Here is a 26,500-nt window from a genome sequence, read left to right as displayed (position 1 = left end):
AAAAAAGTCGAAAGAAAAAAACATCACGCTGACAGCAGGCAGTGCTATGAACATCAGAGCCAAACTTTGCAGTCATTCGCAACAAACAGTTTACAACTTGCGTGCGAAGTTGCCACTTCTTTTTCTCAGGCATCCTCTTTTCATACGAAGGCCCGTTCTCGCTCCTTCCGGAGCTACCGGCACCCACTGCTATGACGTAGGACAGCGGGTAGCACGCTACTGGCCAACACAAGGAGCGGCGTTTAGATTACACATCCGCTACGTGCTGGCGCTGCTCTCCGTAGTCGACTAACTTTACGCAGTAAGTCACACCCTCGAGCAGAAATCACAACCCGCCTTTTCTTCGCGACGCTTCGGCGCATGAGCTCTTCCACTCGCGGGAAAGTGGCGACATATATCTCGATTTCGGAAGGTTTGTTTGCTTTCGGCGATCCAATCAGCTGCATCTGGCCCTGCCACAAGCCTGCCCAAACGGCAGGGGGCAGCGCAGGACATTAACAGAGGCGGATTGGAGAGCACCATCACGCCTCGTCTGGTGCGGTAACGTAACTTCCTCCCCTCCGCGCGCTCATCCACACAAGGAGGAGGAAGCAACAAAAGGGAGAAGGCAGGGAGGTTAATCAGAAAGACATCCTGTTGGCCACCCTACACTGGGGGATTAGAGAAGGGGACAAGAAAGATGGATGAGAAAGAGGGAAGAGAGGGAAAAGAAAACAAGAGAGGGGAAAGACTGACAGTAATTTCACTGCAGCGTGTAGAACTCCACCGCATGTCAGAGGCGTTCACACAAGCCTGTCTTTCTCAGGAAGCACAGCAGGGCTTTCACGTCCGGACAAAAGATGAGACTCTTGAAGCGCGCCACTAACACTTGTAACTTTGCTCATTCTATTTTTTTACGGATTCAAGAAATATTCGCGGCAATCGATAAGTGACGCCCTCTACTACCCGTCTTGGCACCCGTATCGTCCAACATGCTTTTACTGTGGATACTGCGGCCAATTATCGCGCTTTTGCCGCAAGCGCCAACGGGACAAGCGTCGGGGTTCCGACATGCGCGAACGAGATTTTTTCCAGCAGCGGTTCTTAGGCACGGCGCTATTCGTCTCCCCAGCAGCGGTCTCCATCACCGCCCGTGTCGAATGAGGACCGGCACACTTTCCGTTCAACCCGACGCCACTCGCCTTCGCCCTATCGTCGCACATCTTCTCCGCTTCATCCTGCCTCGTTTACAGCTGACAACCGATCGGAAAACTAAATGAGAAAGTTTTGGGGGGAGAAATGCACGTAAAAGTAGGACTGCCATTCCCCATCACACCCGTTCAATGTTCAATATGGTTTCCGTCGTAGTGGAAGGCGTTCTTGTTGATGCTTTGGTGGACACCCGGTGCGACATTTTCTGTGATTAGCTATGATTTGTGTAAACGTCTCAGAAAAGTCATGGCGCCTTATAATCGACCCACTCTAGTCTCGGCACAGGGGAACACCATTCGCCCTTCCGCTCTTCCCACTACCTGAGTTTTTATTGGCGATATCCTTCACTAAATCCAGTTCACTGTACTCACCCGGTACCCTCACCAAGAAATTCTAGGCTGGGACTTTCTGTCTTTTTCAGCTGCGATATGTTGAGTACAACGTGTTCTGCCCCTTACCGATACAAACTCTATATATGCTCGACGAAGACATCTACAAGCCACATCGCCTGTCTGTGCCGAAAAATTCCGAGCTACTGCCACGTCAAGAGCAAATTGTGACCCTAACATCTAAGCACATCGAGCATGGTGACGTCTTGGTGTCCCCTTCGTCCACTGGCGTTACTAAAGGCATAGCTCTTGCGTCAGGTGTGGTACGCTTTCGCAGCGGCTCTGTGATCGTCATCGCAATGAATGCTACACCGGAGAAAATTCTACTTTCACAGGGTACCACAGTAGCCTACGCTGTCGATGCTGAGCCTGTAAGCGTCACGCCACTTAATTAAGCCTGTCTCCACCGAAGATCTTCCTACATGCGAGCCTGGACCTTCCTCCTCCTTGGCAGTTCTTATCAGCGATGACTTGACGGCTACTCAGGCGCAGCAGCTGCTTGCTTTGCTATAACAAAACACGCCGACTCTTTTGACACCTTCTCCTCGACGCATGGGCCAGACTACCACGACAGTGTATCGCATTCAGACAAAGGGAACATCTGTTGTGCAACGCCGCCCGTACCGCGTGTCTCTCCCTGGGCGAAAAATCATCGAGGAAAACGTCGCTGACATGCTCCAACGAGAAGTGTCCATCAGCTAGTCATAGGTCATCGGCTGTTGTTTTGGTACGCAAAAAGAATGACTTCGTGCGCTTTTGCGTCGATTGACGGACACCTAACAAAATTACACGTAAGGACGTCTACCCCATGCCACGCATTGACGACGCCCTTGATTCCCTACAAGGCGCGGAATATTTTTTCAAGCCTTGGTTTGCGTTCGGAATATTGGCGAATCCCCATGCACGAAGACGATAAAGAAAAGACGGTTTATACGAATTTAGCGTGATCTCTTCGGGCTCTGCAATGCACCCGCGACCTTTGAACACATGGTTGGCACCATGCTGCGTGGCCTTAAATAGAAGACCTGCCGCTACTACCTTGATGACATTGACGTTTTTTCCTCAACCATTTCTCAGCACCTGCAACGCCTCAATGAAGTCCTCACATGCCTCACAGGCGCGGGTCTGCAACTCAGCACCAAGAAATGCCATTTTGCCAGTGAATCCATTAAAGTTCTTGGTCAGGTCATGAGCAAGGACAAAATTCGCCCTGACCCCGAAAAAATTTCTGCCGTCCTTCACTTCCCGCGCTGCGGAAAGCCGTAAGATTGGCGAAATTTTCTTGAATTCGCATCCTATTTCCGTCGTTGTACACAAAACTTCGCTTCATAGCTGCACCGCTGCACAAGCTCCTTGCTTCTGATGTGCCCTTCGTGTGGTCCAAAGAATGTCACTCGGCATTTGACCTGTTGAAGGAAGCACTCACGTCCGAGCCTGTACTCTGCCATTTTGATGAGACCGCCCCAACACTCTTGAATACAGACGCCAGCGGCTGTGGTATGGGTGCTGTTCTTCTGCAACGCGACGACTCTTTACAGGAGAGAACCGTTGCATACGCTAGTAGAGTGCTGACCGTCACTGCCGGGAAGAACTATACCATCACCGAGCAGAAGTGCCTCGCGGTAGTTCAGTACAGAAGTTCCGTACTTATCTGTATGGCCGTCAATTCACTATCGTAACGGACCATCATGCCTTATACTGGCTTCTTAAATTGAAGAACCAGTCCGGGCGCCTGGGTCAGTGGATTTTACGCCTGCAAGAGTATCAGTTTCAAATTATTTAAAAATCTGGCAAAAGACATCAAGATGCCGACGCTCTTTCACGTTGCCCCCTACCTACGGCACCGCCTGACACTCCCGCAACCATTCCCAACAGCACCAGTTTAGACGTCACTTCCAGTTTGGTTGCCTTGCTCGCCTCACTGGACCAGCTGGCCACCGCCGACGAACAAGCGTTCAGCTCTCGCCAGCTAGCTGAGCCGTACTGTCAACGCATTTTAGACCCCCTTTATGAAGCTTCGCGTCCACCCAACGCACGGCTTCGTCGTCAACTCCACCAATTTAGGCTGGAGGATGGTTTACTATATCGTCACATTTATCGCCCTGACGATCAACACTGGGTACCTGTTTTACTACGCGCTCTTCGGCATCCTGTGCTTAACGCCTTTCACGACGATGCGATGGCTGGCCACCTCGACTTTCACAGAACCTACGACCGCATTCGAAGCCGACATTACTGGCCAGATTTTTCTACCAGCATAGCGCGGTACGTAGGTTCTTGCTCTCGATGTCAGCGTCTCACAAACTGCCGACTTCTGTCCCTGTCGGCCAATTACAGCCAATGCCGTACCCCACAACACCATTTGAGGTCGTATAGGTGTTGACCTTTATTGGCCTCTTCCCATCACTGGCGCTGGAACTCGATGGGTAGTGACTGCCGTAGATCATTTGACACGCTACGCCAAGACAACTTCTGTGGTTACTGGTTAAACAGCGGAAGTTCCGGATTTCGTTCTTCAGGCCATTATTATACGTCATGGTGCTCCCCGCATACTCCTAAGCGACCGTGGAAAAGCATTTTTATCCCAACTGCTGAAGTTCTGCGCGCTTCTGACACTACTCACAATACATCGTTTAGCTACCATCCTCAAACTAACGGACTGACCGAGAGGTTTCACCGAACTCTTGACGATGTGATCACTGTCTATGTTCAATCGGACAACAAAAACTGGAATACACTTCTACCATTCCTTACGTTCGCCTGCAACACCGCCGTTCAGCGCACAAACATACTTGCCGTTTTATCTCGTTTACGGACGTTCACCATTTCTTTAACGACGTTCCCTTCCTCACCGGGAATGGCACTCCATTCGCGTCTTCTTGCGAGGAATATATTTCTCGCATTTCCCAGTGTCGCCAGCGTGATCGTATGAACACAGAAGCCACGCCACAAGAAAATAAGGCCGTACTTTACGACACTTGTCATCGGAGGGTCTCATTGCGACCGGGGGACGAGGTCTTGTCACCCATTCGCACACCTAGTCTGTGCGACAAGTTCCGAGCTCGGTTTATCGGCCCGTATACATAGTTGTGCAGCAGACTTCTCCGGTCAACTATCACGTGACACAACTTGTCGTGCCAACTGACTGCCGGCCGTTACCGCAGCACCGAAGTTGTACACGCCTCCCGATGAAGCTGTTCACGCGGCGTTCCTTGCCACCTTGACTTGCAGCGGCCAGGCTCGCCGCTTCCACGTGAGGGGAATGATGATGATGATGATGGTGCGCTCGTTCCGTTCCTCGCTCCCGAGTATAAACCGAGTCGTCATTAAATATATATATATATATATATATATATGTTGTTAGTTTTCTTGTATAACCTACTGGCTGTATAACATAGTTGCAGTTGATAATAGTTGCTTTCCAGTGTTTAATGATGCTCTAGTGTCTTGTCTATGTATTCTTTTCTTTAACATTGTTCGTCAGTGCCCGCTCCCCTCTGCAATGCTGTAAAGCCCTGAGGGTACAATAAATAATAAATAAATAAATATATATATATATATATATATATATATATATATATATATATATATATATATATATATATATATATATATATATATATATATATATATATATATAGTCCTTTTTCAGAAAGCCAACAGTCACCCCGACAACAGTATACCTTCTCGACAAAATAAATTAGACAAACGCATGCAGAACCTGAGAAACTGGAGTCCAACGCATGCGGCAGCTTACCTTTTCTCGTGGCCCGAAGCGATTCCTGTTGGTTCTTGAAGCTCCGCTCAGCGGGTCTCTGCAACAAGTATAAGGATGCGGTGTGCTTAAAGATATGTCATGCTTAAAGGCAAGCTCTAGAACTACGTTCCGTTTAGAGACTAAGCATAAATGCAAGCGCCGCCCCCAGCAATCATAATAACACTTACCTGTTGAAATTTTGCAGATTCCCTGTCCAATCGCATTTGATAAAGTACGTGACGTAAACCACTTTCCACGTAATAAGGTTACCGTTGTTGTTTTTGGTCTTGTTGCTGCTGTCGTTGTTGTTGTACTACAGACACGTATTCATGTCGCTAGATTTGAGTCAAAATTTTGAACCTCCTATCCAATAGATCCCTTTCATAATTCTGTCACCTTCCTGCGATGTATTTAACACAAATAATGTCAGATAGTCCCTTCCGCAAAGAGCGTGTTAAAACGCAGTTCGCTTGTGCTACGAAGCGGAAATGTAGAATGAGCTCGATCTCCCGGTATAAACACGCATGGCAGCCAAGCCTAGCTAAGCTCAAGATACGGCTTCCTTTCCACGTGAAGATCAGCAGCCATTAGTTGTGTTAAGATGCAAGGTGCATAAAAAAAACGGATCATGAAAGTAGCCTATTTCAGCAAAGACTGCCACTTCACTGTCGGCCAAACGAAACATATTATGTATCAGGACGGGGAACTCTCAGTTACTAACATGCATATTACTTACAACAGCAGAGATAAAAAGCGCCTACACTCTAAGCCAAAACGGAGCAACAGGGGTATAGGGGTTGCTCCTTTCAGGGAGCAATTGCATTGCCACTCCCATTACTCTCCTAAAAGGAGTAACTGCAGAGGGAGGAACCGTTGCTCTCCTTTCAGTTCCTCCTTCGGGGGATGAACAGTTACTCCCTCCAGTTCCTCCCTGCAGACCAACAGTTACTCCCACCAGTTGCTCCCTGCCGACCAACCATTACTCCCACCAGTTGCTCTTCTAAGAGCAACAGTTACTCTTTACCGTTCCTCCCACGTGTTCGCAGTTACTCTCTGGAAACCAACTGCACATGCTTCCAGTTACTCCTTGGGGAAATGAGTATTTATCTCGAGTATGCTTGTCACACGCTTAACACATGGCGAGAGCTCCTTGGAAGAGCACTGCTTGGGTGCTTCTAACGCAAAAAGTGGACAATATTGAAAGGAAAATAAATGCTTTATTGTTCTTTTTATGAGGCGACGTGTGACCACACGTAAAAGTAGACTTCGCCACACCACAGCCAGCACTAAACAAACACCATAATACATCAAAGGTTTTCTGCGTCATCCGTGGAAAAACAATCTTGAATTTCTAGCATAGGGCAGTCTGTGTCATCATTGGTGAGAGAAGGCAACTTCTCCAATTCTGAAGAACTCAAGTGTCGCAGCTGGTGTTTCCATCAGGCTAGCGCAGCAGAACGTCACCGCAGGCATATGTGAAGCATCTCATTTCTGCAAGAAAAAAAATAGAAATGTGAGGTTAAACATGCCAGAATTAATTCATAACAATGAGTCATACACACTGCAGCAGTGCTTACATTCTAGGATGTCTACTGCAAAACGAAATGTGAAAAAAAGGAAGGTTCGGCCAAACGTAACTTGGCAAGCCATATAAATGCTGATGTGGTAGACGCTCTTCACATGATGTCTCAGACAGCAATATTCTGGAAGAAAATGTGCAGCACCTCAACAAGGCATATTTGTAGCAGTTAAAGATACCCTTAGGTACAGTTAACTTGTTTCCTATACACAGCTGAGTGACCTATGAGCCCATTCACCAATGGGCATTCTAAATGAGGTCTTGTGTGTGGCAAATAACACGTACTGTCCGCTCATCTTATTTAGCTCGTGCACATAGTTGCTCTCGATTCTACTGTTCTATCATACGCTGCTGCGTCTTGAATTGTGCAATACTTGTAGGCACAAGCCAAGCATGCAAAGCCTGCTTGAAAGCAACCATTTGCAGAGGCTACATGATAATCTTCAGTATATTACTTTGTACCTGACGCAAACGACTGGACAAAACTATAGACAAATAAATGTAGACCGTGCTACCTTCAAAAAATGCTTTAAATTTAGAAAACTAGGGTGCATTCGTTCACTCGGTTGACGAGTCACAGCCACGAGATATGTAAACGAAGCAATATATCTTAAGGCATGCACAGATATTCTGATTCTTTGTTTGACAGTGTCACAGATAGCTTGCCAATACATATATATTTGAGAGCAACAAGATGTGAAGCTTTCATTAGTTCAACGTCTTGTTGGTTCACAGCCAAACAGGTTACTGCTTGTTAGACAAATTGGAATAAGCACACCATCGTTTCCAAAAAAAAAAGCATTATTAGAAGTTAGCTCCTGGTGTGAATGTCTGCCTATTTATTTTGTACGGCCTTCTACATGTGCCACAAAGACATTTGTTGAGGATGTGCTACCAGTCAAGCCAAGATCGCATACTTGGTCAATGTGATGGAAATACAAACATTAGAAACACTGCCACCTCTAGTAAGAGCATAACACTTCAGTATCTTTGACTAGCAAAGAGGTGCACAAGAAAGTTAAGCCCACTCTTGCGGAACTTTGAACGCGAATATTTCAGAGTGTGGGAGGTACACATGCTGTGGCACTTTTAAACCCACGAAACATCTGCAGAAAACAGGGTAAAGGCAAGTCAAGAAACGCTGTTATGAAGGCCTGCGCATGGACAGCTTTGTGAATCTAGGCCCAAGTGTTATGCTTTGTGCAAGCCAAAATCCATGTAAATAGGGAAAGCATACTTTTAGGAGTACCAGCATAAACAAATCTTGGCAGTTGGCTTTTTAGTACAAACAGCAATCCCTGCAATGAAAGTATAAACATTTTATCTTAACGGTAACAGTGTGAGCACACACACGGGCCAGCGGAGCCATGTCGAATTGTCAGTGCCAGTGTAACCATGTGGCATAATGAACTATTCTCTGGCCAACACATGCACAGTTTGCCCCTAAAAAGCGATGCTTTCATATACGTAGTACAAAAAGTCTGCACTTACCAAAATTCACTTGCTTTCTGTACTTTAGCATCGTTGGGAACATCTTTATCTGCAGTATAACCAAATTTGTGTCATATCCCTGAAAAAAAAAGTAAAGGACATGCATCAAATATTGTTTCATTTGGTAGCAGTGAAGTCAGGTTAAGAACAGCCAAGTGGGAATCAGCCTAATTATGTGCATGCGGCAAATCCCAAACGGCGTTATTGAGGTTGTCGAAATTTTCGTCGATTGGTATTAACGTCGATATGTGACTTCAACGGCATGCCAAGTTTTCACAGCGCATAAAAATTTCATGATGCAGAATAATGACAGCGCTAACGAGAACATACAGCATTTATGATTGTCTTTTACAATATTCAGTTTTGGTAAGGTTTTGTATGACTAAAAAAATCTGAAAGATTTGGGTCATTCCTCCTCCAATTGTTCTGTCAATATGTAAACTGCTCGCTTGATGGTGCGCTTATAAAATAGTACGTTCAGCGCAGAGGTGAAGCAAGTGACGCAGTGATGTGGGTAGATTTTTTTTTTAGGCGTGCGGGGAGGGGGGGGGGGGGGGGGTCCGCTTATCTGGATAGGCCGGGCAAGCGAATATGGTCGTCAATTTGGGCTCCCTACGCCCGGCCTAAAAAAAATTCTGTGCGCAACCGCCTGGCTATGCCAGTGAAGTGATGCGACAATGATTTGTTCACTTACTGATTTACATACACTTTACATCTCTAAAAAATGCGGCCCAAGGCCCCAACACTCAGCCGTTAACATTACATAAAGCCAATGGTAGAAAAGTGCCAGTATGAATGCAGCTACAACCCCGCCCCAATGTTTTTTTCAAGCGAGGTAGTGTTGCGGAAATGAACTTTTAACTGCAAAAGTACACTGGCACTGCAGTGGTGACAGGGGAAGCAAGAGGGTATGCAGGCGGTAATAGAGGTAATTTAGTCCGATACGGCTAGCAATGGATACGGTGAATAAGAGCAAATCATTTCTCTTTCAATAGCGCAACCACTCAACAATGTATTGTAAGAGCATTAAATGTTGCTGGAAATGCCACTCACCTGCACGCTGATGCATGCACAGTCCTTTGTCCGACGAGCGAACAGGCTTGCAGATAGCTGAAGACGTGTTTACGATGTGTTTGTTCCACCCAGCAGCAAAATCCACAACTACTTCGCGCTCCATAAAGATAAATATACACTAACCTTCATCACGAATAAGTAGAAACGCAAATCTGCGACACACACACACGATCAAAACGTAGCTCACAAGTTCGCACGTCCATGTGCTCGCCAACCACAGACCATATGAAAATGAGTAAGTAGTGCGAACGCGAACCTAGTTGCGCCGAGAAAAAAAAAAAAAAACGTCGAGCAGTGGCAGCTCAGGCGTCAGCGCAATAATTTCAGTGTGTTTTCCTAATACAATTATAATAAAAAAACTGAGGTACACTAAAACTCATAAATAAATATAAAAAGTTGAGTGTAATTTTTATTTAGTGCTAGTCAACATAAACACTGAATAAAAATTACTTTGTAACTTACATCGTTTGCTACGCTAGCGCCACACTTCTCGTGCGGGCGCAGATGGCGCAGATTTGTCATTCTGCCCTCAAACTACACGGTGAAGCGTGCTACTAAGTGTATGGCTGATGAGAAGCGCGTCTGGGTCCGCTTTTTTTTTTTTTTTTTTTTCTTCTCCGATATATCTGGGCGGGGGGCTCCTTATGCACGTGTTTCGGTGCTTGATCGACTTTGACGCCCTTACTTCGCGGACGAACGGCGTGCCTAGGCTTTTTTTATTGTTGTTTTGCACGTGTTTCGGCGTTCGGTCCACTTTGACGTGCCAACTCTCCATTCTGCTGCTGCGTGTGTTAGGTATTTGCCGTACTGTATTCTCAGGCCTTCTGTGTTCAGCCAGCGCTGCTATCTTATTATCTACGGATGCTAAAATAAATCACTGTTTTGGTTTGGTGAAGCTTGGCACACAGAACAAACAATAATCTGGCCCATGAATATCAATGTGGGCGGCATGCATATTTGTGTGCGGTGTCCTGCCGGGGAGTAACCGTTGCGTGACGAGAGCATTTACAGCGGTTCCTCCTTCCGTTGCTCCCTTACAAACTTAAGATGAATACAGTTGCTCCCCCATTCTCGAACAAGTCGGCCATCTTGTTCCGCTTGGTCTTTTCGGAGAGTAACAGTCAGTCTGAAGGAGTAGAAACAGCCGTTGCTCCCATTTTGGCCATTTTTGGCTTAGAGTGTATGGGGTTAAATGGAAAACCAATTTATAAGACTCTCGGGTACAAAAAAGCAAGCACGCCACAGTTATAAGGACGAAGCCTGTGCGCCATTTTAGGTTGCAAACGACTTCAGAGTTCATCTTGAGTGCCACAAGACTGTTAGCGGAAATCCGCCTTTGAAGAGTTATGCATACGATCACGCGATGAGTGTTACAGAACCATGGCTTCATTAACATCGTGATATCATATAAACGGCGACAGAAAAGTAGCATTTACGGTTCATCTATAGTTCTTGTTCTTCTTCTGCTTCATCTTTTTTGATGATTATTAGGTGTCACAGCGCTTTTAAAGAGACCATCAGCACTCTATAGATAAAGCTATAAACAGGCAAACCATTTTTCTCCTTAATTTTCGTTTACCTGGCAGGAAAGTCCGACATGCCGGGTCAGTGGTCACGGTGCGGATCAGCGGCCACATTTCGAAAAAAAAAAACGATCCCCGCACTCCTCTCCTACGCCTGACCAATCGTCGTTTCACGCTTAGTGACGCAAAGTCGCCGATGGGTGACTTGACGCAGCAGTCAGCTTGTCGATTGGTCTAAACCAGTCACGACGAAAGGGCTATGCCTTCCCCACCCTGTGAGGAAAATGGTGGTGAGGCCAGGGAAAAATTTTGAAATCGACTGAAATCGATGTTTTAACCCACGTAAGTCCCTTAATATAGCGCTTATTCGCGAAATTCTTGCGGCAGCATGTTCACATGTATTTAACCAGCACCCATGATATTTGACCATGACCTATGATTTATTGATATATTATTTAACAATGACCTATGATATATCTTTTTGTATGTTTTGTATACGATGTATATTTTTATTGTTCTTGCTGTTATACACCTGTGTGCAATGCTATGATCTTGCCCCTCCTGCTGGGGCCCTCAAATGGGCCTGCAGTATTCTGTAAATAGATAAATAAAACAAAACAATAAAGCGAAAATGCACGTACTTCTTTTACAACAATTTCTGGACCTCGGGATTGATTATTGGCTCTCCAACGAACGTCTTCTCGCCGAAATTACAGGAGCCCCCCCCCCCCCCCCCCCACTACGGCGTCTCTCCTTGTGGGACGTCAAACGTCAACAATTATGTTCACAAACAAAGGAAACCCTTCGATTACTGTGAATGCTGAAGCCAGAGGCTGCGATTGAACGCACTGCGGCAACAACTTCACCTCGTTTTTGCGCCCATATTCGCGCTTCTGTGAGCGTTCTTTCGCTCCTACATAATTCCACTTCTCCTTCCTCCGAGTGAACGACACGTGTTTGTTCCTGAGCGAGTCCAAAGGCCAACTGCCGAAAACAAGAGCGAGCAATATCTGCATATACGTCACACGAGACAGAGGGGGCGCAGCGATCGGTATAGCTTAGAGCCACCGCCGAGTGTCGCGACACTCGTGAAAGAGGCGTCGAATATTCTAGAATATCGAAGATTCGAAAAACGGAAACTTCCACCCCCGGGCTCAGTAAAGAATCTCAGGTAGCATGGCGTCGCCTGCAGACCTTTGTCTTACCCGAATTCATACATACTGTCCAAGATAGATCCCGACACATACGCACCACAGTGCAGGTTCTGCGTCGCTAAAACAGCCACCCTGTACGACATGGTATTGGAATGCCAACACAATCCACCTCTACAACCCAGAGCACAGCAGAACACTGTAGGGTGGGAGGCAGCTCTTTCCAGCTCCGACCCGAAGACCCAAGAGGCCCTCGTGAGACGAGCGAGGACAGGGGCCCGTGCCAATGGGATCCCGGACTAAGGAGCCCACTCGCCCACCCTCCTTCCTCGGTCGCAAACAAATGTTTTATTCTCTCTTTCGACGGTGGCGAGGGGAACCGAGGCGGGCGAGCGGAGAGGAGGAAACTATAGCGATGGGCCCCTAACTTGTTCTATACGCATCGTTTTGCGGGCGCGATCCGCCAGAACCCAAAACACGGAGAGCTTCTTGGAAAACAACAAAGAGAGAAAAAGATAGTACGCGTTGTGCTATAGGGTGCCCCACACGTGTCATATTGCTATTCGCGGCGGCAAGCGTTTCGACTTAAAGCGTCCACAACTCTTCCGAAAAAAGGCTCGGAGGTGTCCCATTTCGAGTCGATGAATGCCGAGAATCTACGGCTACACCTCTTTCCGTTTGAGGAGTCGAGCACAGGCGCGTTCTTGGCAGCGCGTGGCACTTTGGGCGATAGGCGCGCGGAGCCCAGCCGTATCGTACTTTGGGATTCGTTTTCAGTTCGAATAATCTATTACAGCGAAGGTTGTTATGAGATCACAACGAAGCCCCACCGCGCTGGTCTAGTGGATAAGGTACTCGGCGGCTGACCCGCAGGTCGCGGGTTCGAATCCCGGCTGCGGCGGCTGCATTTCCAATGGAGGCGGAAATGTTGTAGGCCCGTGTGCTCAGATTTGGGTGCACGTTAAAGAACCCCAGGTGGTCGAAATTTCCGGAGCCCTCCACTACGGCGTCTCTCATAATCATATGGTGGTTTTGGGACGTTAAACCCCACATATCTATCTATCCTAAACCTGAACGTGGCAACATTTAAGAACCTTATCAAGTGAGGGAAGTCTAGCTGTACTATTCGAGGAGCTAGAGGGTGTTAAATGAGATATAATAGGGCTCAGTGAGGTTAGTAGGACAGATGAGGCCTATACTGTGCTACAGAATGGGCACGTCCTTTGCTATCGGGGCTTGGCAGACAAAAGAGAACTGGGAGTGGGGTTCCTAATTCACAGAAACATAGCTGGCAACATAGAGGAATACTATAGCATTAATGAAAGGGTGGTAGGTATTGTAATTAAACTGAATAAAAGATACAAGATGAAGGTAGTAGAGGCTCACGCGCCTACATCCAGCCATGATGACGCTTCAGTTGAAAGCTTCTACGAAGACGTGGAATCGGCAATGAATAAGGTAAAAACACAGTATACTATAGTTATGGGCGACTTTAATGCAAAGGTAGGGAAGAAGCAGGCTGGAGACCAGGCAGTAGGAGATTATGGCATGGGCACTAGAAATGCCAGAGGAGAGCTACTAGTAGAATTCGCGGAACGCAATAATTTGCGGATTTTGAATACCTTCTACCGAAAACGAGAAAACCGCAAGTGGACATGGAGGAGCCCTGATGGCGAAAATAAGAACGAAATAGACTTTATAATGACTGCACACCCAGGAATCGTGAAGGATGTGGAAGTGGTTGGCAAGGTACGATGCAGTGACCATAGAATGGTACGGTCTCGAATTCGCCTAGACTTGAAGAAGGAACGACAGAAACTGATACGCAAGAAGCCAATCAATGATCTAGCACTGAGAGGGAAAGTACAGGAATTCAGAGTGTCGCTGCAGAACAGGTACTCGGCTCTTAGTGAGGAAACCAACCTAAGCGTAGATACAATGAATGATAATCTGACGAGTATCATTACGGAGTGCACAGTGGAAGTTGGAGGCAGGGTAGTGAGACAGGACACTGGCAAGCTTTCCCAGGAAACGAAGAACCTAATTAAGAAGCGTCAAATCATGAAAGTCTCAAATACAACAGACAAAATAGAACTGGCAGAGCTTTAGAAGTTTTGAATGAGTGAGAATTTATTAGAAGGCAGAGAGGTCGGCCTGAGCTAGTTCGCTCTAGCCTGCTACTCTACACAGGAAATAAGGGAAAGGGGAAGGAAAGAGGGATGAAGGGTGATGATGGGAACAAGAAGAGGTGGTGCGTATGTACAGTAGCCACTTATCATAGTACCCTATATTCTAGTTTCTAGTCCAGTGCTTTTTATAAAGTCTAGAACAGCCTTTGTAGCAGTTTTTGACACTGTTTGGTCGTTCATTGCCGACAATAAGTGGCTTTCACTTTACGGTGTTCGTCCAATGCTTGCCAACGTTGCAGTTAGCATTTTTCTTTGCGCCACGTATAATGCACAGTCACAAAATATGTGAGCTATCGTTTCGCGTACTTGGCAGCGTTCACAATTCGGGCTGTCCGCACGGCCGATTAGGTGGGTGTAGTGGCGAGTGAAGGCGACGCCCAGGCGAATTCGGTGCAGTATATTAGCATGTCTTCGGCTGATTTTATCTGGAAGACGAAAAGTCATACCGGGGTCTGTTTCCCGCAGGCGCTTGTTCCGGTGATCTGGTAGCGACCAGTAAGTGGCAGCGAATTCGCGCATGAGTGATCTCAACAATGTGTTGACGTCACCTCGCGAGTACGGTACTTTGGCGTACATAGGAGCATTGTATATTGCCGCTCTTGCTTCACTATCGGCTGTTTCGTTGCCAACTAGACCGCAGTGTCCAGGAATCTATTGGAGTGTAATCACGTGACCGCTCCTGTGTGTTAGGTCAAATGCTTGGACGATTCCTAACGTTAACTCGTAAAATTGGCCTCTTCTTGAGCAAGAATGGATAGCTTGAAGCGCTGATTTTGAATCAGACAGAATCGTCCGTTTACGCGGTGCTTGGTCGTTCACAAATTTTATGGCTTCTTGTATAGCAACAAGTTCTGCAGCTGTCGAAGATGACCTATGATCTAATTTGTACTGTCGGGAAATACTGAGTTGAGGGATCACGAAAGCTGCAGCTGAGGCGGATGAAGTTACGGATCCATCGTTGTGATAGTGGAAAGAGTCGCTGTATCGGTCATCTAAATGTGCCAAGGTAAGTTGCTTGAGGGCAATATAAGAAACACGCGACTTATACGAAATTCCACGTATGTGAAGGCACACCAGCGGTTTAGTCAATGTCCATGGAGGCACTGCAGGGATTACGGCAGGTGCAAAGCCTGAAGGGATCATGTGCCTATGCGTATCGAGGCATAGCAAATAGGTGCAGCCTGGTCGGTCCACTTGTAGCGAAGACAACGGGTGCTGTGCATGTCGGGTCAGCAGACGAATGTGCACTCGAAGAGGCTTGCAGGACGTGTAAACCTGTATAGGTTAGGTGCGTGACTCCTCTATAATGCCAGAGGTGGACGTGCACCATGGCAGGCCAAGGCATATTCTCAGTGCTCGTGCCTGAAGGCTCTCTAAAGTACGAAGGCACGTTGCCCCCATGCTAGAAAGCACAGGTGAGCTGTACCTCATATAGCCCACAAACAATGCTTTGTATACCTGCAGAAGACTTTTCTCCGAAGGGCCCCAACTCAGTCCTGCTATAACACGAAGAACATACACAAAACTGATTAGTTTGTTTCGCAGCAAAGTCACATGCTTTGACCAGGACAGGTTGCGATCAATGACGACCCCTGAATAGCGGTGGTGCTTGACCACGGGAATCACTGCTCCGTGAGCGAAGATTGGGTACCGCGACATTGATTTCTTCGTAAATGCCAATGCAGCACATTTTGCTATTGAAAGTTCCAGGCCCTGACGACGTAAGTACTTAGATGTTATTGATGTGCCTTGTTGTAGCCTTGCTCGCAGTTGTGGTCGCGTTGCTCCAGATGCCCATATGCATATGTCGTCCGCATACGCACTGATTCTGACAACGTCGGTAAGCTCAGCTTCAAGGCCAATAAGTGCTATGTTAAAAAGCATGGGGCTCAGGACGGCGCCTTGTGGAACTCCACGGCTTACGAGGTGCCTCGCCGTGTCACCGTCGGATGTCGACATAAAAATGGTACGTCCTCTGAGATAGCTCCCTATCCATGCGTGTAGTCGGCCACCTACGCCGATGTCTTCAAGTGCGTAAAGAATGGCCTCATGGTAGACGCTATCGTACGCGCCCTTTATATCTAAGAAAATGGCCCCTACCAATCTCCGACGTTGTCTTTCCTTTTCAACAGAAGAAACTAGATCTACAACACCGTCTATAGATGATCGACCTCTACGGAAGCCAGTTATAAAATCTGGTAAGCCGACATCATTCTTTAGCAGCCATTCCAATCTTGCCAGCACCATGCGTTCCATCACCTTACCGATGCAACTGGCTGGGGCAATGGGTCTATAAGAAGACAACTCGTGTGAACACTTGCCTGGTTTCAGTAAGGCCACTATGCGGCTGCACTTCCAACTCTCTGGGACTGTCGCTGTTTCCCACGTGGAGTTGTAGAACGACAAGAGAGCCTGCCTTGCTTCCTGGCTGAGGTGATATAGAGCCGAATAAGTAATTCCGTCAGGCCCTGGTGCGGACGACCGTCGGGACGTGGAAATCGCAGCGTCGAGTTAGTGCATTGTGAATGGTAATTCGAGGCGATCGTCGCTGGATGGCGGTGAGGCTAAATACGAAGGTGATATCGATGAGGAGGACATACCTACGAGTAAGTGGCAGTAATCTTCTGCAACCTCTACTTCAGGTCGACCTTGCTTTAGAGCCAAAGATCGGAAAGGGAACAACTGTTGAGTGGGCGTCTGAAGGCTTCAGGCAGTTTGCCATATTCGAGACAGGGGTTTTCTGGGATCAAGAGAGCTACAAAATACCCTCCACCGTTGCCTATTGAGCTTATCGAGGTGTCGCAATACATGTCGTTGTGCTTGGCGTGCTGTAGATAGGTCATATGGTGATTTCGTCCTCCTGTATTTTCTCTTTGCCCGGCGACGGATTGCACGAAGCTATTCATATTGTGCGTCAAGTTGTGATCTTGGTAGCGACACATTCACAAGTTTCATATGCGTTGTTAAGGCTGATGCAATTAGGCTTTCTATTTCAGCTATAGATTGAATGTTCCCGCACTGAGCATTTACAGAAGCTTGGAATCCTGGCCAGTCTACGCTTTTCACAGGCGGGGGAGTCGAACGACGGAATACTTTTAGCTGTATATATGTAGGGAGATGGTCACTTTCATGTGTTTCAACGTCTACGAACCAGCAGGTGGTAGGCAAGAGACTTCTGCTCACAAAACATACGTCTAGACAGCTGCTGTACGATGCGCCACAGAGGTAAATAGGTGAGCCATCGTTAATGGACATCAGGCCCTGATTGAGCACAAAATCGGCAATGTCACTACCGCGGGTGTTCATTGAGGCAGAACCCCACATGGGATGATGTGCATTAAAATCCCCAACTAATACATGTGGTCCAGGGCAAGCTTGGAGCACAGACAAGAGATGGGAACAGTCCACGTGACTTCTAGGAGGAATGTATCCACCAATGATTGATATTGAACGTCGCTTGTGCTTTATAGATAGGCAAATATAGTCGTTAAAAGCATGAGGAGCCACGGCATGTCTCACGTACGTTAAATCTTGACGTACGCATATACGTACGTTAAATCTTGACGTACTTTGCTCGCATTTCGATCATCACGTGAACACAAAGTGACGTATCCGGAAATACGAAACGACATCACATTCGGCTCACATATTACAACCAACGGAAATTTGTATTATAACATCCGTTGTCGAAAGTCAAACAACCAGCTTCGCAAACCTCGTGCGTTCCACTGCATTATAGCAGAGGTGCGCACAAGCTCATTGAAGAAATTCGCCATATTGTTTATGGAAGGGTCAGCAGTAGCGGTTCCAGCACGTTGAGGATCTGCACTGCTGTTTTCGCTCCTGGTGTGTGTAGCTCGTTGAGAATTGCACGAATAGATTTTAGTAGATGCTTCAGCATAGTTTGGCTCTTCTCAGTGTCTTGCCTATCATTTTCCGCCCTCTTTGAAGTTGCCGCCCATGATGCGGTCTTTTTAATTGCTCCGGTCGTAAGCGAAGGCCACTCAGTATCTGAAGCATCGGCGTGCAACGCGGGCGTTGGTCCACTTTCTGCATCCCTGGGAACGTGGTGCGTACATGGGTGCAGCGGCCTGATAATGCGCACGTGTATGTTCATCTGTTACTGATGATGATGCATCACTCCTATGTCCACTATGCTTTCGCTGGTGTCTACGTTTTGGACGACGTCTGTGTCGGCGGATGGACGTTACTGCCTCTCTGTGTGTCGAGTTGTCTCTGACCATCTTCCGCAGGACGCGAATTTCTTCTTTGATCTTCGGGCACTCTTTCGACGTTGCTTCATGTGCACCAGAGCAGTTTGGGCATTTCAATGGAACAGCAGTATCACAGTTTTCCACCTTATGAGACCCGCCGCACCGCTGGCAAGTTGTCTCACCTTTGTACACTGCGCTGACGTGTCCCAACTTGCAGCACTTGTGACACTGCAAAGGCCATGGCACGTAAGGGCGCACGGGATGTCTCACGTATCCGACCTTCACGCTAGGGGGCAGAGTCTCAGAATCAAATACTAGTTTGATGCAGCGAAACTGCCCGATGCGGCGTATGGTCACGATTCTGACTGTTTACGTCACAAGATTCTGCAGGTCAGCGTCTGTGATGTCAGCGTCGACATCATTTATCACGCCAGTCGTTGTTCCTTTCCCGTGAGCGAGAAACGCGCGAACTCAAATATTTCCGAGCTGCGTGACGGTCTTCAGTCTGTCAAGAATGGTTTTATTTGTCACATCAACTGACAATATGTTTTTCCTGCTATTTATGCAAATTTCATTCACTTGAGCAGGTGCTACTCGCTCGAAATAATTAGTCAATGACTGCCTGTTTAGTGAGTTCAGGTTGTCTGATGTAGACATGGGTACATACGAGATGGTGAAACATCGCTTGCCTTTGTCTAGCGCCGGTTGTGGCTCCGCCGTGGATGACGTCCTGCGAAGCTTCCTTTTCAACCGGCGGGTATGGAATGTCCTGAAGTCGGCTTCTGATTCCATCTCTTCCACTGATTAGCTCTCGGTAGAATCATCACAAGGAGCAGATGCGCCAACGCGGTCGCCCACATTCGGTCCATCCTTATGCAAACGACTAGGGCCCGCTGTCTCGTTGGATGGATGGTCCCCCATCCCGGGGGGTGACTTCTTCCATTTCGCTTGTTCAGAGAAAGTCAGGAATTTAGAAGTTGATTATTATACGTAAGGTATGCGATGTAAGAAGGTATAACATGGAGAGAATTGAACACGCTCTGCAAAACGGAGGAAGCGTCAAAGCAGTGAAGAGGAAACTTGGAATAGGCAAAAGTCGGATGTATGAACTAAAGGACAAAGAAGGCAAAATAACTACCAATATATGGATAGGATAGTTAAAATAGCGGAGGAGATTTACAGAGATTTGTACAGTAGCCGAGACAACCACGACCTTAATACTATAAGAACTAGCAGTAACCCAGATGACACCCCACCAGTAATGATAGAAGAAGTCAGAAAAGCCTTGGAGACCATGCAAAGAGGCAAAGCTGCTGGTGAGGATCAGGTAACATCAGACCTGCTGAAAGATGGAGGACAGATTGTGTTAGAAAAACTAGCCACCCTGTTTACGAGGTGTCTCCTGACGGGAAGGGTACCAGAGTCTTGGAAGAACGCTAACATTATCTTAATACATAAGAAAGGAGATGACAAGGACATGAAGAATTACAGGCCGATCAGCTTGCTCTCTGTAGTATACAAGCTATTTACAAAGGTAATTGCTAACAGAGTAAAGAAAACATTAGAATTCAATCAACCAAAGAAACAAGCAGGATTTAGAACAGGCTACTCAACAATTGACCACATTCATACTATCAATCAGGTAATAGAGAAATGCTCAGAGTATAACCAACCACTATACATAGCCTTCATAGATTACGAGAAGGCGTTTGATTCAGTAGAAATATCAGCCGTCATGCAGACACTGCGGAATCAGGGCGTAGATGAAGTATATATAAACATTCTCGAAGAAACCTACAGGGGATCAACTGCTACCATAGTGCTTCATAAAGAAAGCAACAGAATACCAATCAAAAAGGGTGTAAGGCAGGGGGACACAATCTCCCCAATGCTATTTACCGCGTGCTCACAGGAGGTTTTCAGAAGCCTAGAATGGGAACAGTTAGGGTTAAGAGTTAATGGAGAATACCTTAGTAACTTGCGCTTCGCCGATGACATTGCATTGCTGAGTAACTCAGGGGACGAATTGCAACTCATGATCACGGAGTTAGACAAGGAGAGCAGAAAGGTGGGTCTTAAAATTAATCTGCAGAAAACGAAAGTAATGTACAACAACCTCGGAAAGGAGCAGCGCTTCGAGATAGGTAATAGTGCACTTGAAGTTGTAAAAGACTATGTCTACTTAGGGCAGGTAATAACCACAGAGCCTAACCACGAGATTGAAGTAACTAGAAGAATAAGAATGGGGTGGAGCACATTCGGCAAGCACTCTCAAATTATGACAGGTAGATTGCCACTATCCCTCAAGAGGAAGGTATATAACAGCTGTATCTTGCCGGTACTTAGCTACGGAGCAGAAACCTGGAGACTTACAAAGAGGGTTCTGCTTAAATTGAGGACGACGCAGCGAGCAATGGAAAGAAAAATGGTAGGTGTAACCTTAAGAGACAAGAAGAGAGAAGAGTGGATTAGGGGGCAAACGCGGGTTAAGGATATCATAGTTGAAATAAAGAAGAGGAGATGGACATGGGCCGGGCATGTAGCGCGTAGACAGGATAACCGCTGGTCATTAAGGGTAACTAACTGGATTCCCAGAGAAGGGAAGCGGGTTAGGGGAGACAGAAGGTTAGGTGGGCAGATGAGATTAAGAAGTTTGCGGGTATAAATTGGCAGCAGCAAGCACAGGACCGGGTTAACTGGCGGAACACGGGAGAGGCCTTTGTCCTGCAGTGGACGTAGTCAGGCTGATGATGATGATGATGATGATGATGATGATCTATCTATATCGTATCTATCAAAATCACAACAAAGGACGCGCGCGCCGTAGTTGCCCGCCGCCACCGCCGGTGTCCGTAGCCACTTTCACAGGAAATAAAAGAAAAATTTAGAACTCCGATGTGGGGCTTAATGTGGGGAAAGAAACGACGTTAATTTGAGTACTGAAGCGTGTGAAAACAGCAAATGTACGACCAGACACAATGCGAATTGTGTAACAAGCGGCTCGTCGAATGCTTCAACCCACTATAAAATGTTCAGGCATAATTCTTCATCATCGTCAGTCACAAGATATAAAAAAAAATTGCACGAAATTCCTTGCTGGGTATCGCGCTTCCCCGGAGAATGACAAATGATGGCATATTGATTGTCTCCGTACTCCACAAAATCAATGATGAGTTATGCGGTAGTGGGTACCCATCAAGTGTGCTTGTAGCAGTTACCCGAAGATTGCTTTAAAGAGGCTCTGAAAGGCTACTCTTCCAGCTTTCGCTGTGACTGTATTCTGCGCAGGCCTGGCGGTTTTTTCTTTTTAACTCTCCGGCAGCTTTTGCTTTTTATCAGTTCTCACTGAATTACACTAATCTATAAGGAGCTTATTTCACCTGCTCAGGAGCAGCACCAAGGTGCGATCACTGGAACGACGGTACCCATAAGAAAAAAAAGAACAGACGAAATTTTGCAAGCCGCAAAAGGAGACAGCAGATGAAGAGTAAATTATACAAGAGCAAATTATACGAGAGGAAATTATATGCTATAGCGTATAATTAAATATAGGTGCTTAAAGGCCTATATATAGGTCTCTAAGTCCAAATGCTAAAAATGGGTGCTTTGTGTGCAATGAAAGATTCGGTAAATTACTAAACGTTGGCAAGACCCTTAAACGCAATTCAACAGGCCATATAATATTACATTGTATGATCGTGCATCAATTAAGCTCATAGGCATGCCAGCTGTCGCTCGTGCGTAGATACAGAACATTACACTAGGAAATTACAAATTAAGAGAGTGCGAATCTTATTGCTCTATAGAGCTATAACATGTACATACGCACATACGACCCTAAATGTGCTATGAGGCACTAGCATACATGTTCAGACAATACGCTTCCTTACCCACAGCGAACGAGCATATAGAAATTTTACGGCACTATGGCGTATTCACGCAAACACTCACACGGGTGTTAAAATGCGTTTATACGCAGTGTAAAAACGTGTTACGAAACGAGCGTATATACGCTCTGAGAGACGCGCAATGGGCAAGACCCCTTTTCACTGAAATCAACCGTATGCTCGCCTTTCAACGCGGCTTATTCACTTAGCGGTTCTCGCGGCCCCTTATCAATCTGCGCCGTTCGCAGACCACCTCTGCATGCCCCGCAAAGATAAAAGGCGAAGAAAGGAAAAGAAAAATGGAGGGGGGTGGGGGTGCAGGGAGCGTTCTTGAGGGATGATTATGAGAGCGGAGATAAAAGACACACCGTATACACTCCTGTCAGCGCGATCTATAATAGATTCTCCCCTTTCGGTCACCCATTTTTCCTCCTATATCAACGCTCGCATGCAGGCTACACCGACGCCCGCGGGTATACGAACGCACGCACATACGCGCACGCCAGAGGCACACGGGTGCTTCGTTTATCTCATAAACTTTCATAATAACACGCTGGTTCTGTAGTCGATAAGCTGTGTGTACAATGTATATTGTCTACTGTAGGTTCTATTGGAGCTGCAACGGCAAAGAGCGCTGGCGGGAAGGTTGGTTTATCCTGCTAACGCTGTGTTTGCAGGCATATATGCTAATACTTTTGATCGTATGTGCGGGGCAACACTTTGACATCCTAGTACTAGAACGATGGCATCAATCACCCTCAGTTTATATTTCTTTCGGTATAACGTTTTCGTTTACGCACGTGCGACAGCGGCCATGGGTATTAGTTCAATTGACACATGAAGAAATACTGGAATTATTATGAGCCGCCTGAGCAAGAAGTACCGGTAAAGTTCGAATGAGCGTGACAGCGCCACACGAGGAAAAAAAAGGGGTTGCGGTTGTGCCCTACATTCACATCATATCTCACAATTTTAGAAGAATCGCGAGGTCCGGTGCAGACGTCGTTTTAGATGCGAAACAGCCCTTTGGCTTGCTTGTGTAACGCTGTCCCTCCGCAATAACGCACCGCACGCCGCAGACGTTGGCGCGGTGCCAGGTAGGTCACGCCACTGCTGCGCGTTGACGTCACGCTCCCCTCGCATTGCGCGCTTACGTCACACTCTCCCTCGCCTGCCGCGCGCTCGCTGCGACACCCGCAGCTGCCACCTCGTTCGTTCGCCCGCAACACGTGCCGGAACCGCCGCTCGCTACAGCGCCGACTCGTCGGTTCACGCGCAATAAACCTGACGCGCGCCTAACATACTCGTTGAAACATGCATGTACAGCTGTCAGCACCTTTAACACGAACGCTCCGACTCGTACCTCGGCTCGCTTGGACTGTAGACACCTAGTTGTTCCTTTGCTCTTCTAAAACACTTTATTAGTCATATCAACAAGATTCATTTCCCGACATCAAGCCTGCCTAAGGCCAGATTGCGAAAGAGTTTCAAGCACCGGCATGGCTCTGTGGTAGAATGCCGGGCTGGCAGGCAGGAGACCCGGACTCGAATGTCATTGCGTCCTTCGCGTTTTTACCGGTGACGGCGGGCAGCTAGGGCGCGCACGGTGAACCGTGTTGTGATCTCATAACAGCTTTCGTGGTAAAAAAAACATACTGCAATGCAACGAACGCAGTCAAGACCCCCTGCTCTTTCGATAGACAACAGTGTCGGGAATATCGCCTACGGCGGGGAATGCCGGTGCGCAGTGCGATAAAAAAAAAGATCAAAGAAGAACAGCAAGAGAATGGGGAGAAAGAAAATACACAGAAAAAACAAGCTCAAGTGCGATACAGTTCTGCACACAGTCGAACAGATGAAGAGAAAGCGAGCGTCCTCGCCAAGTGGGTGCGAAGGTGGCATCATCATCATCGTCATCAGTTGTGAGTGCGACTACGAATCCAGACTGCCAAAGCAGGAAACGGGCCACACCGTGCGCGGCTGTCATTTCCGGTTACGTGCTTGCCATCGCCAAGTGAGGGGCGCCTGTCACCTCGTGACTTCCAAAGGGAGTACAGGCACACAAACGTGGGGCGCACAAGAACACCGTTGCAACTCGGCGCCTGTGGACGCTTGTACGACAGAGTGATTTCATTTTCAGCTGCTTTCCTACGCACTATACACAGCCCTACAGTCCACATTCCTATGAGCTATCGCCTTTTCCTCGGAGTCAACAGTTTCCAAGGCGTTCATTCTACGATTGGTCTCGGCGCAGTCGTTTGCAGAGCTCGATTTGCTTCGTTACCAGAAGTGTGCGCAAAGTGGAGGGGGCGATTGCCTGGGAGGGGGAGGGGCTTAGGGCGCAAAGATTACACCATAGCGTTAGTCGGACATGTTTCTACATTGTCTAAGCAGCAGGGTTATGGAAAAGCAAGTTTTAGGTGACAATAGCGGCCGAAGACCTTTGACACTGCATTTTAAAAATAGTTTACTTCCAGAAAGTTAGCGACAATCCCCGATGAAGACTGCTGTATTTTGGACTCGACGAACGGGTGCAGAAAGGGGGCAGGCACTGCGACGGAGCGATTGAGTTTTGCTTCCCCCCCCCCGCTCCCCATTTTCTGCCTAATACAGAACTCTGCGCATGTCTACGTTCGTTCCATCATTTCGTCAATCTTCGATCCTTCTTGTGGGATCACTCAGTCATTCTTAAAGTTCTTCTCACGCAAAGCCCATTTCCTACCTTACTTCCATATTTTCCGTTGTCCTTCTTTGTTCCCTCCTTGTTCAACAAGGAGGGAACAGCTCAGATTAACCAGAACAGCTCAGAGCAACAGCTCAGATTAACCGGCACACGCAAATTAGAGTAGAACGTACGAGCCCTCTTTAGAACGCGTGCTCTGATGCTCTCCGAACCTTGCGCTTGATGGCGATCAGCCGTTACTGACATGACAATATCATCTTTCATCGAAATCCCTTGTGATTTTACGTAGCAACATTTCACCATAGCCTGCATACGAACGCATGGTCATCGCCGTTTCCGGTATCAAATGAATTATTGCGCTTCTAAGCAAATGAAAACAGACAGACAGACAGACAGACAGACAGACAGACAGACAGACAGACAGACAGACAGACAGACAGACAGACAGACAGACAGACAGACAGACAGACAGACAGACAGACAGACAGACAGACAGAGGAAAGTATACTACGTCAGAAACCCACACGCGAAGGCTTCGCTTACCTCCTTTTCCCGAGAGGGAAGAAAGGCTCCTGAATATTGTCTTTCGTTCCCACCCCGGCTCCTTTTTTTTTTATCATTCTTCAGTTTTATTTCTCCTTCTCTTCCTTCCAACAAACAGTACCACAAACTACAAGCAAAAACAAGAACCACTCCTCGTGACGCATCGCAAAGTTGAAGGAGGCTCGGGTGCATTAGTGTGAGCAGAACTCGTCGATGGCAGTTCCGTCCGTTGCGCGGTTATTCCAAACACGCAAACCTGAAGCCATCTTCCACTTCTTCAGAAGTTTTCCCTCCGAGCTCGCCAAATCGTTGTTTTCGTACGCCGAACTGCGCCGATATCGCGGAAATATATACATAGTTCCCGTATGGCACGCGTTTTGCAAATGAAACACGTATACAGAAATAATCGCTTGCTGGGTTGTGAAAGGAGTCGCGCGTTTTTCGCGAAGATAACTGTAAAAACCCAGACTAATGAAGGACGCGTTAAACTATTCTTTGAGTCGAGGCAGCAGCAACGATAACGACCGTTGTCGCTCACTTTCTCTTGAACGCACCGTCATGTCCATAGTTCCCCTTAATAAGGTGACAGCCTAAAATGGGCTATGATAAAGTCACCCAGGGGCTTGTGTTTCCCAGTGAAATATATAAGTACAGAGGTACTTGTACATACAAGAAAAAAATGGCAGCATATCCACGGAGTGAACGATGGAGAGTGGGGCGAAGAATTCGTCCGTCCGTTCGTTCTTGCTTCCGTCCGTCCATGCGTCCGTCATTGTGACCGTCCATGCGTCCATCAGCCCGTCCATGCGTGCGTCTGTTCGTGCGTCCG

The 26,500-nt window shown here is 47.2% G+C and overlaps 1 protein-coding gene across 1 annotated transcript in view; it reads right to left on the bottom strand.

Annotated features, from left to right (window-relative positions):
- Window positions 1-26,500, bottom strand: part of LOC119181797 (uncharacterized) — a 214,431-nt gene that overhangs the window by 170,704 nt on the left and 17,227 nt on the right. Inside the window, exon 4 of the mRNA XM_075875477.1 lies at window positions 5,338-5,395. Coding sequence (XP_075731592.1) covers window positions 5,338-5,395 — 58 coding nt within the window. The remainder of the gene's footprint in view (window positions 1-5,337; window positions 5,396-26,500) is intronic.

The sequence above is a fragment of the Rhipicephalus microplus genome, chromosome 10 (assembly GCF_043290135.1).
Source record: "Rhipicephalus microplus isolate Deutch F79 chromosome 10, USDA_Rmic, whole genome shotgun sequence".
Lineage (NCBI taxonomy): Eukaryota > Metazoa > Arthropoda > Arachnida > Ixodida > Ixodidae > Rhipicephalus > Rhipicephalus microplus.
Note: the sequence above shows the minus strand (reverse complement) of the source record. Positions and strands in the feature narration are given on the sequence as shown.